Here is a 12,572-nt window from a genome sequence, read left to right on the forward strand (position 1 = left end):
CGTTTCAATGTCCGATTTTTCTGAGCTATTTTTTTTTTTGCATATCAAGCCACTCCATGTCACAAAAAGGACAGGAAGGAACAAGCACACTGGTGAACAAGGGAGAATTTCAACACAGATGTTTGTTTTGGCAATTTCCTGTTCTTACACGTGTGTTGCACATCGTTTCAGAGTTAAGCACCAGTGGCTGACAGTTGTATGGACTTGTTTTTGGTTTTAAGGAGCACAAACTCTACACCACGGTTTCTTAAAGATAGCTTATTACAATGCAAATGTGACAAAGAGGGAAAACACTGTTACTGACTGACTAGGAGCAGCACTGCTGAACGATCTGAACCAAGAAAAAACAACAAACACCACTGTGATCTGTACAGTCAATTAGCTACAAGACACCATGCTTTCCATTTCAACATCTAATCTAACAGGATCTAACAACACTGACAGGATTTTACCCTTTGTAACACAGTAGACACGTTGCAATAGACCTCCAAATTCAATTTCAATCAAATATTCAAATATCATAGTGGAAACCGACTTGCCTGATGTGTAAGTGTTGCCAAACACAACTGATCTGACAGAGGAGGAAGTGTTATTGATGTATAGCCTTGTGACGTATCATCAAACAAGGAGTGAGTGTGTGTGTGTGTGTGGTTGTGGGTGTGTGTGTGTGGTTGTGGGTGTGTTACCTCAGTACTAGGTGTAACCTGTGGTTCTTGTCCTGCAACAATTCCTTCACTGGAAACAGCGCTGAGCCCAACATATACATCTGGAGAGAGAGAGAAAGTGAAAGAGAGAGAGAGAGAGAGAGAGAGAGAAAAGAAACAAAGAAAGAATCAGTCACATCTGCTTGAAAAAACAAAGAAATTAAATGAGTTATATTTCTGAATCTGAACCTCTTTTTTAGCTAGTAGCACTAGTGTCTTGAAAAAACGATCTTTTGCTAAATGTTGATATACTTTTAACTTGTAAACTGCAAAAATATCTATCTTAGCAAGTCATTTAATCTCATATTCAGGTTTACAATCTTACAAAGTCTTACAAAATGCTGCAGGTGGGGTTTGCTAACCACTTGTTTCCCTTTCAGTTTCACTTGTTTTTTTTTAGAAACAAGCATCAAACATCCACTGGTATCAAGACAATGTTATTTGATTCAAGAACATTTCTGAAACATTTTTGTTACACTGGAAACAAGCAGGATTATTTGTTCCCAGTGAGTTTTATGATTTTCAAAAGACAACATTTTAAGACTCAATTCTAGACTAAATATCTTGTTTGGAGCGGTTTATTTCTACGCTCTAGGCCCTCACAGCTGGCAGTAACATGCAACACTACGTCCTGTCCATGGTAATCAACAGAATAAAAGCGTACGGTGCCCTGGGAGCGGTCCTTCACGTCGTACACGGCCAGTTTAACCTGCGTCTGCTGGTTGATGTTGGACTCCTGGAAGAAGGCGATGCTGCTGAGGAAGATGGGGTTACTGGTTCCCTGTGACAGAGTGGGGGGAAACGGTAAATTCATATAATTTAATAGTCAATTCATTACACACTCAGGAAATGAAGAGCTTTATATGCTTTATGCTTTATATCCATTTTGGAAAAAAAAACAATCTTAAGTTGAATATAGAAGATGCAGTCTGCTGATGCTATAGTTTTGTCAACCAAGAACTTTAGTCAAAAAGTACCATTATATATTTTAATATTGTGCCTCAATTGTTTTGTAAGAGTGGGTGTCACTTTTTCTCAAATGGTGAATATCTCTAGAACAAATCCTCCATCTGACATACGATGAAGAAAGCTAATCACATCCTCAAAATTAAACTCATTTTGAAATGTTATGGACGTTATTAAATTTCTTAAGACCATTACTTACAAAATGGAAACATTTTAATGGATCCAATCATGAACTGTGTTTCACAAAGTGGGTACAGTCTTTTGGAAAGTAATTCTTTGTAATACAGAAAAAATTAAGTAAATATGAGAATAGAAGGAAGGAGGAAGGAGGAAGGAAGGAGGCAAGAAAGAATAGATGATTGAGGATTGTGTGTGTGGTGTGTGGTGTGTGTGTGTGTGAGTGAGTGTGTGTGTGAGTGAGTGTGTGTGTGTGTGTCTAACCTCGATGACCTCGGTCTGGGCGTGTTTGGTCCAGAAGGCCTGCGGTGGCGTGGTGCAGCTCGCTGCTACAAAGCTGTTGGGTTTCCGATCCAACGACGGGGTTACCAGCTCCGTGCAGGCTGCACAGGACAACACACACACACACACACACACACACACACACACACACACACACATATAGAAACACACACAGTCTTGAATGAAACATCAAACAATCCCAAGGAGTGCAAACATTTAAAACCTATTTTCAAGTGGTTTTGCCAGGTTTGCCAGCAGCTTGACCTAGCGGTTTGACAGACCCTCTTGTAACCAAAGCATCACAGGTTTGATCCCCCCAAACAAACAAACAAACAAAAAAACAAACAAACAAATAAGCTTGATCCCACAACAGCCAATTTGTCCATTACAAGCTATGTGTCTGGTTCTTAACAAGACACTTAACTGGGGCTGAGCAATATGAACAAAATCAGTTTCACAAAAATACTAAAAAATTATTCCGACATCGATATATAACAATATCCGCAAATGTGCAAAATCACGGTAGATAATAGCGATATGAAGTATGATAAAACTGTAATTTTCAAATACTATTCCCTAATTTGTTTCAGATATCATTTTGTGAGAGATTTTAATTAGAGTTTGTTATTTATCATTCATTTAGACAGCAGAAATGTGTATCAATTTGATGTTATTTCATCATGATAGTAATAAAAGACAATAAACAATATTGAATTATTGCCCAGCCCTGCACTGAACCCGTACCTGCTCTCCTCACTGGAAGTTACTCTGGACAGGAGCGTCGGCTAAGTGCTTGAAATGTTTTCAGTCTTCTAAACAAAGCGTTACTCACCCACGCTGAACTCCAGCACGGGCTCATCTGGGTCCTGACTGTTTCCTGCAGAAGAAGAAGACAGTCAACATGTCACCAAAACACTAAGCGTCCCCGGCAGCGACTGCAGTGTGATGGGTTTGAAACGGACATTTGTTAGTGGAGGCTGTGGGAGTCGTGGGCTTCCCGGCAGCGTGGGGCTGCTCTGAGCCTCCAGCACCAGCCTCTGTAAGCAGGGCTGCACCATTAATAGGAAAACTACATCAATTTCCACTCTGCATGAGGCTGCAATTATTTTATGAGACTGGTGGCTGCTCAAAATTGACTGCCAAACATGGTATTCTGGTGCCGAGCCCTATTTCTACCCTTTAATTATTTTATTTCATGTTACTTGTTTTGTTATGCTCTGGCTTGTTTTCTTTCTTTCTTTTTCCATCGGTGGCACCTCTGTATGTTCTATATTGTGTCGATTTCTTACAAGGAAGAAACATGTTGGGGACGAGAAAGATGAAATGAAGAACTAATTTTGTATCACAAGCAGAAAGGAGCTAGAAATGGGAGGTGTGAGCACTGCTGAAGCCCCAAAGTAAACCTTTTACAGTACATGTGGTGATGATAAGCTCTGTCAGGCCTCATTACGCCTTCAGGGCAACTGTGGCTTAAGAGGCTGCTGGTTCCCACACAGGTTCAAAACACTGCCATAGGTGTGTGTGTGTGTGTGTGTGTGTGAGAGCCACTTGAGTGTGTGGTTTTAGTTTTGCCTGGCACCCACCACAGACGAGGCATGATGACCCACAGTAGAAGACTGTGGTTACTTCCAGACTGTTGTGATTTTAGGGGATTTTCAGCCATGCAGGACAACTGAAATCCTCCTTTGCATTTTAATGACGCCTCTATGAGGATTTGACTGTGACTTTTCTTATTTGCCATTCATCATTTAGTTAGTATGTCAACGCAAAAATATGAAAAATAATATCCTACACTCATGATCAGACAGGATTATTGTTATAGTTTGGGATTTTTCATTAGTTTTTAGATTTAGATTTAGATTTCAGTTTAGTCTTAGTTAGGGTCTGGTAGTTTTTTGCTTTTGTTTTTTGACAAGAGTTTAGTTTTATTTAGTTTCAGTTCTTAGTTTTAGCATTTTAGTGTTTAACTATTTTTGGTAGGCGATGATATTTTAGTATGATGTATGATGACAGTTCAGAACAGGTACTTTGTATACGTTAGCAACAGCTATTGTGTAATACAAACATTTAATCATAAATTATTTTTAAAATGTACTTGAATTTATTTTTCAAAGCATCCTAAAGTAACTTAAGATTGGGACAAAATTCTCTTTTTTATCCTACACATTAACAAAAACAGAAAACATTTCACGTATATTATTATTTTACTTTAGTTAGTTTAACAAGTAGATAAGATAGTTTAACACCTAGTTTTCTTCTTAGTTTTAGTTACCTTAGTTTTACTACAATGTTTTCTAACACCTAGTTTTCATCTTAACTTTAGTTGTGTCTTAGTTTTAGAACAAAGGTTTTTAACACCTAGTTTTCATCTTAATTTAGTTGTGTCTTAGTTTTAGAACAAAGGTTTTTAACACCTAGTTTTCATCTTAGTTTTAGTTTACGATAACCTTGCACTACACTGGAGATATTTCTGTTTTATATTTCAGCGAAACTCCATGAGGATTCAACTTCAGCTACACTGCATCACTACAGTCAGTATGTATCTGTGCTAAAATAACCCACACAGATCTCTCCACACAGATCTCTCCACACAGCTCTCTCCACACAGATCTCTCTCCACACAGCTCTCTCCACACAGATCTCTCCACACAGATCTCTCTCCACACAGCTCTCTCCACACAGCTCTCTCCACACAGATCTCTCCACACAGATCTCTCCACACAGCTCTCTCCACACAGATCTCTCTCCACACAGCTCTCTCCACACAGCTCTCTCCACACAGATCTCTCCACACAGATCTCTCTCCACACAGCTCTCTCCACACAGCTCTCTCCACACAGCTCTCTCCACACAGCTCTCTCCACACAGCTCTCTCCACACAGCTCTCTCCACACAGATGTCTCCACACAGATCTCTCCACACAGATCTCTCCACACAGCTCTCTCCACACAGCTCTCTCACCTGCGAGGGCCAGGCCGATCATCTCGTTGGACAGTTCGAAGGTGTTCGCCCGGTAGACGGACCACGGCCTCTGCGGCCGGGACCCGCGCTCTCTGCCCCCCGCCATGCCTGTCCGGGACCAGAGGGGGCGACGGCAGGAGGCCTCAACTCACACCCTCACACACACACACACACACACACACACTCACACACACTCACACACTCCCATGTGATGTGCCCCTCTTTCTGCGTAGCTCCACGGTTGCTCCAGAAAGTGGTTCTCCTCTCTAAATGGAAAGAGACAGGAAAGGAGAGAGAGAGGGAAGAAGGAGAGAGAGAAGCAGATTAGATGAAAGGATACATTTTTTAGGAGGCATAACATCGCTGTCGGGGGAAAACCTCGTACCTCCAAAATGTTACAATGCATTTTTTAATTTATCCAACTGGAGTTGAGAGGTTTTCACATTACAACAGCGATAAGTCATCAGTGCCAGTAAGTGCAGTCAATAACAATACTGTCAGGGAAAGGAGAAAAAGCAACAGTCTCACAGGAAATACACTCCCACTTTCTACAGATTATCATTCTCTACCCCCTTTCCTGTGTTCTTACTTTCACTTTGTTCAGTTTCATTTATTTGCACATGCGAATGATAAAACACTGAAAATACAGGAGGAGGAAAAGAAATACAATCTGTGCAAATGAGATAAAGAAACCTCAAGGGGCTAATAACATCTCATCCCAAAGGGGGAAAAAAATCTTAATTACAGGTACGGAAGTAAATTGGACAACAGACACCAAAACTAAACAAGGAGGAGCATTTCTCTGTCTCAGGATAGAGAACAAAAACGCCAGGCTCAACACTTGCTCAGTAGAAAAATATAGACTCTGTTTATTGCATTAAAAACATGATGTTTCGGCCATTTGATCCTGTCTCAGGATGTCTGGGCATTTTTGGTCCACATTCACAGAGAGGGAGAAAGAAATAGAGTGAAAATGCTAGAGAGAATGAAAAAGGTAGTTTAAGAAAGAAGCAAAGGAAAAGCGTAAGAAAGAAACAAAAAGACAGAAAGAAAGAACAAGACACAGAAAGCAAGACAGAGTACGAAAGACAGAAAGTAATCCAGTTAGTAATCCATATTTAAGGAACCAATCATGCTAGTAACAACTATAAGTAAAGCCATATATGTAAGTAATCCACAAAATCCCCCAAATCCCTACATTTCCCACTCTTACAGTCTACTTAACGTGTTGAAATTGTCAGCTGCGTGTTTATATAACCTCTCAAATCCTTTTTTTTTATTATTTATAATGTTTTTATTGCTTATTTTTTTATTCTACTGTTCTTTTTCCCCCCTGCTGAATTCTGTTACCTTTGTTGCTACAACGACCTACTTTCCCCACAGGGATCAATAGAGTTTCATCTTATCTGAAAGAGGAGGAGAAACACAGGTGGGGAAAAGCAGGGTGAATACGTTTGGGTGGAGTTTAGTAAGAGGCAGGGGGAAGAAGAGAGGGAAAATGTCCAGGAGAGGAGAGGAGGAGAGATATTATGGGACAGAAAGAGGGAGGATAGGAGAGAGGGAAGCAGGGGAATGATGAGGGACGAGAAAAAGAAGAAAGGGGAAAGGGGGAAAAGGGAGTTAAACAGAGCGAGGCGGAGAGCTGGAGCAGCAGAAAGGGAGAAAGAAATATATAGAGAGAAAGTGAAAGAGAGGGAGAGAGAGAGGGAGAGACACGTGTCTGTTAACATGTGTCTGAGCATCATCTCTCTGCCCCCTGAGTCCCAGAGTGCTCCACTGCTTCGCTGCTGTTCATGTAACCTCAACATGTAGCACGTGACATGTTTTGGTCTGTGTGTGTGTGTGTGTGTGTGTAAACGTATACCGCCTCTTACTTGCTGCTAATTTGCATCTCTGTGTGTGCTGCATCTCCCACTTAAAAAATGTGCAGATTTTCAGTTGTTTGTGCTGATATGAAGAGACTGTCGGTTTTTCATTAGGTCCTGTGTTGAACTGCCATGTCTGAACTGCCTGTGGTCCTACCTAACATCTACAGACCAGCTGATGCTACTGCTAATGCTAGTTTTCACAAGTTGCATTGGAAGATTGCTTTTTTCCAGTTCATATCTCTCTATAAATCAAATTGCTTTTTGAAAGCGTTCCACTAGCTAGTAGAAAATTCTAATTCATTTCTGATAAGGTAGGTCGTGTCATTTTACAACATCAGATAGTCTGATTTAGGCTTTTTCTAGGTATTGTTTGTTGGACTTCTTCATTGTAAGTGGGATTAATCCTTTGTTGAGGCTGTAACACTGGCCTTGCTAAGTGTATGTTAGCAGTAACGTTAGCCGTTAAGCCATTATTGGTGATTTGATATTCTTATGTTATTTGCCAATATGCTCACAAGCATGTAACTAGAGCTAAGCTGGTTTTCACTTGTTTCATCTTTACATGCAGAGAAACCAAACCTGCTCGTCCTGTTCAGGAGTTCATTTATTATTTCTAAACCTTTTCCTATTCTACTCATTCATTCTCCCTTTCTCCCTCTCCTCCGTCCTCTCCTCTTAACTTGCCTCCTCTTCCTCATTTCCATTCTAAGAACTGACAAAATGTGACATGTCTTGCTCCGGGACACTTTGAAGGGACACATGGTAATGCTGTTGTCAAACATTGATTCCCTGACTCCTTCTATTCCTCCCTCACCTAGGTTGCCCTCCTTCAGTGCTTCCTCCTCCAGCTCCTTCTGTTCCTCCACCTCCCTTCCTTCCCCTCCTTCTACTTCTCTTCATTCCTCTTATTCTTATTCACCCCCCTGCTCCCATTTCTTCTCCCCTTCCTCATCCTCTTTCTCCTTCATTCTCCTATTTCTTTTCTTCACCATCGTGCCATTCCTCCTTTTTGCTCCTCCTCTTTGCATTTATTTTCCTCTTCCTCATCCTCCTCTCCTTCCCCTTCCCGTCCTCCCCTCTATTTCCCCTCCAATGTCTCTTCCACTTCCTCCTCCCTTCCTGGTTTAGGGAGTTTTCTGCCTGAAGCGTGTAGTCTGGCTGGACGATTGCCTGCTGTTGTGCTCTCCAAATCTACAACATTTTTTACTCCATTTCCTCTTTATTTTTATTTCACTCCCTCTTCCCCAATCTAACTCTTTCAGGAGTCGTTTCCCTGAGGTCTACAGCCTGTGGATGAGCGTCCCAGTAAGTCTCTCTCTCTCTCTCTCTCTCTCTCTCTCTCTTTCGTTTCCTCTGTCCCATTTTGTTAAAGAGCAATTAGCCTATTTGCAGCAGGGCTTCAAGCGCAAGGGACGATAACTGGCTCAAATGGAGAAGCACCGTGGTCTAGTTTGGGAATACACAGATGGAGATCTCTGCAGTCTATTTTCGTAGAATTGTGCTCTATTTTACGCAGAAAAGTCGATTTCTTTGATTCGGGTTTAGGTCAAAGTAATACACTGCATGTCGCTGCCATCGTGGAAAAATTAACTGCAATTTGAGTGTTTTTTTCTCACATGAATCGAAAGTTTACGTGGTCGTTCATGTGTTGAATGATGTTTTATGACCCTTGGGCCCTTAAAACCTGTCAAAGTGCCACTGTATACTTTCAAAAAAACAAGGGCATCAGTGAGAAAATATCTGTTCTTTTCTTCATTCCTGATCAACTTTTGTTGCGATGTTTTTGCCAAACAGGTATGTGGAGAACAGAGATATTTACTATGTACATTCATCAGAGATTAAATGAATCAATCAAGCAAAGGGCCTATTTACTCTACTAACGCACGGTGTAATTTATTGTTTATCTTTGCAGGAAGTGCCCAACTGAACAGAGTTTTCGTATGCAGTGTTATGGCAACTGAGCGGCAGTAAGATTAGAGAGACTGTCCTTCATCTGGAAGGGGGGGGTTCAAGCCCCCATCCCTGCAAGCAGCCACCCTGCTGAAGTGCCCTTGAGCAAGACAATGAGTCCCTACCAGCTCCACGGGTGCTGTTCTGTAACTGACCCTGACCTCTGACCTCCCTGTGGGGGAAGCAAGCGAGAAGAGAATTTCTCCTTTGGGGATTTAATAAAGTATCACAAAAAATAAACAAGGCAGCAGTAAACATGTCGTCCCAAAGAATCTGAGCCAGTCAGTAACAAATATATCACCTTCTTTTGACCTGTAACCGTAGCGCCCCCTTGGGCCAATCAGTGTAGTTTAGAAAATGCTGGAACCAGTGGTGAGATGCAGCATTTTATGGAAGTTTCTTCAAAATGTGATCAGTGGTGGCTGAGATACTGCACATGAGACATGGATGAACAAACAAATGATGTAGCAACAAACAAACAAATGTATGGACGAATCCATAGTCCTCACTATTGCCTCAAAAATAAAAAACCTACCTTCAAATCTAGTTTTACCTGCCTACTAACAGACATGCGAAAGCTATAGTCAAATGTAAAACCAATTTCTTGTTGTTGGACAGAAACACTGTCTTTGCAGAAAGTAAGTTTACCATAAGTGAATAAAAGAAATGAGATTATAACAGGTTTCCAGGGCACAAGGATCATGAAACTCACTCGATGCATAATTCAAGTAAGAAAATAAAGCAACACAATCCGTTACTTGGCTTTTCCTTGAGTCTGTTTACACTGCAGAATAAATCTTTGTTCAGCTGGAGTTCCCTTGAGAGCTGGACAAGAAATGTTGCATCTTTTACAAACAGGCCCATAGAGTAACCTCGTTTCATTGTGGTTCTGGGTTAATAGTTGGTGGCCTAATTCCCGATATGTGGTCCGCCACTGATCTCTCTGCAGTGCCTACTGTGCCCCACTTTGGTCAGCTCAAATACATGTGCCCTATATCTGTCAGTGCACACATCTGGAGCACTACCTGTAGTCCTTACTAGATGGAGGAGAATCTAGTCGATTTACATGCACATTTGAATACTTTTTGCATTTACCAATACGCAGGATGTAGCAATCACATCACGTGTTATTAAACTCGTCCGAGCGTCTGCATGGTGCTGATGTGCCTGCTTCAAATGTCAGGAATCACTTGTTATTCTGTCTTGGCCCTGTCGGTCTACATTTACCGACACACAGGATCTAAAACTAGTGGGAGTGCCTCAGTAAAAGTGGGCATCTCCCTTCAAAGATATTTTGCGAAATAAGCCTACAAATGCACACAATTTGTTCTCGAGGGCTTTTTTTTTTCTTTGAGAACACAATTTTCAAGGGCTGGTATAAAGAAACAAGCATTTAATTTGTGATAAACTGCGACTATCTTGGCGCTAAATTGACTCACTTGGGATTAGAAACTGGGATCTCTGTCGTAGCAAACCTGTGCTTAACCAACCGAGCTAAACCTGTCACAGAACGTTTTTGGAAATTTCTGGAACCGACTGAGTGACTTATAGGCTACTGGTCGCAGCTAAAAAGGAACTCTTAATTAACAAAGGAAATCTTTAAAAGTACTGATGTGCCAGTTTCAAACGTCAGGAATCTACCATGTAAACCAGGACATTGTAACTATCTGATGTAAGTGCCACTTGTGCTGTTTGATTAAACTGGTTTGGATGTTAGAGGAGAAGAGGAAGTGTCATTGGGATCAAGCAGCATTTCCCATCACAGTTTCAATGAACTGGGCCCCTAATACATCGAGAGGCCTTAACATAAAATGTCATTTGTCAGTGAGGTCATTTGATCGGGGCTTTACGCTGCTGTGGAAAGAGTGTAAAATTACTTCTTATTTCAGTAATATTCTACTTTTTCTAGTGCATATTTCTAGTGCATATGAGAAAAAGAAATCTACACTTTAAGTTCATGACAACAGAATTCTAAATTTTGCAACTACCCTGCATGGACACGAAGGCTGGTGGGACGCTGTAATATTCCACCAAATGTGCTAAAAATGCCCTCCACGCTCCAGATGCTTTCAACAGATGGGCCAACAAAGCCGCATTTGGAAAGACAACAATGCACCATGGCCAACTTATTGTCTTTTTCTCTTTGTTTTAAAAAAGGAGAGCAGGGCAGTTAACCCCTTTCCACAAATTTCCTCATGGAATTGAAGACTTGAAAAAAAACAACACAAGTGTGAAGGGAGGTATGGTGGTCTAGTGGTTAAAGAGACAAGAAGATGACAGGCTGAATACCTGAAACAACCAGTGTGTCCATCAACAGCAAGTCACTGAATCCTACATACTCACTGAATTTAAGTTAGTCATTCTGATAAGAGCATCAGATAAACCAGAACGCACTTGGAGTCCTATCATTCCTAAATTTGAAGCTAAACTGCTTTCCAGACCCTGCAAACATCCCCTTATGATTTGGGATCTAGTCTCCATCTCCGCTAGATTCATAGTTATGGTTTAAAAACGACAATTGTCTAATGGAGTGGAAACAAAACATCCTTGGTGAAGGTAATGACTAAAATGTAAATGAACAGGAGAAAGAGAAATAGGAGAAACTGGAAGAATGGGAGGATGAATAAGTACAACAGGAAAAGGTTTATAATGCATAAAGACTATTAAAATCTAAGCTGCATACGTTTTTAGATTTCTTGACCAGCCGACTTTACCTGCTGTTTGTAGCCGGTTCAATCTAAACTGGGGGGAGCAGTGAGTTGTTTCAGCAGTTATGTAATGCTGCTTTAACAACATGAGACATGACAAGGGAGTTGGAGGCAGGGACAAACACATACACACACACACACACACACACACACACACACAACACACACACACACTCTTTTTCGTGATTAGATGGAACTGGGTTGGACTGCGCCACAGAAGAAAGAGCGCACACACACACACACACACTTACTTAGTCATCAGGCTGCAGGGCCTGATAGCTGAGTGTTGTGCTGATGAGCAGAGACACTAGCCAGTAAACACAGCAGAGTGTGTGTGTGTGTGTGTGTGTGTGTGTTTGTGTGTTTTAGACCTCCAGAGTGAGGACATTTTTGTGAAGTGGGGTCATTTTGGCTGGTCCACACTTCTTCACTTGATCTAGGGTTTGGGGTTAAGATTAGGATTAGGTTAAAGTTAGTTGAGGGTTAAAGGATAAAATCCACCATTAGATTCTCTCACACTGTTATTATGATATTATACTGATATTATCAATCTGTGATGTTCACTACATTCCAGGAGTTATTTTGTGATGAAGTGTTGTAATTTACTTTTTTTGGTGAACCCACTGTCCCACAACCTGCCTCGTCTGCTTCTACTGCAGTTAGCGATTTCCTACATTTCCCAGAATGACTTGCAACAACCCTGAGAACTTGTGTGGACTCGATGCACTCAGCTGCGTGTTATATGTGTAGGTGGAGAGAGACTGTGATTGTGATCGCAATTGCGAAAGCGATCACGATAGCAGAGCAAGAGTTTTTTCAGTTGAGAAAAAGTGAGAGTCGCCCCTTACTCGAACCCCAACCTGTCTCTCTGCTGCATTGCATTCTGGTCTCTCTCCTGCTCCTGTGGGTGGAGAAACTGGTCTCTCTTCTTCTTCTACGATGGATTTCTCCCTGTA

The 12,572-nt window shown here is 41.3% G+C and overlaps 1 protein-coding gene across 3 annotated transcripts in view; it reads right to left on the reverse strand.

Annotated features, from left to right (window-relative positions):
• LOC139914613 (inositol polyphosphate-4-phosphatase type I A-like) overlaps positions 1 to 12,572 on the reverse strand; it is a 58,339-nt gene that overhangs the window by 36,403 nt on the left and 9,364 nt on the right. For all 3 annotated transcript variants that reach the window (XM_078291046.1, XM_078291045.1, XM_078291047.1), the window contains exons 2-6: positions 5,091 to 5,356; positions 2,962 to 3,006; positions 2,112 to 2,230; positions 1,369 to 1,485; positions 687 to 766 (exon numbers count right to left, since the gene is read on the reverse strand). In XM_078291046.1, the coding sequence (XP_078147172.1) occupies positions 687 to 766; positions 1,369 to 1,485; positions 2,112 to 2,230; positions 2,962 to 3,006; positions 5,091 to 5,196 (467 nt within the window). In that variant the 5' untranslated portion in view covers positions 5,197 to 5,356. The remainder of the gene's footprint in view (positions 1 to 686; positions 767 to 1,368; positions 1,486 to 2,111; positions 2,231 to 2,961; positions 3,007 to 5,090; positions 5,357 to 12,572) is intronic.

This window comes from Centroberyx gerrardi, chromosome 21, assembly GCF_048128805.1.
Source record: "Centroberyx gerrardi isolate f3 chromosome 21, fCenGer3.hap1.cur.20231027, whole genome shotgun sequence".
NCBI lineage: Eukaryota > Metazoa > Chordata > Actinopteri > Beryciformes > Berycidae > Centroberyx > Centroberyx gerrardi.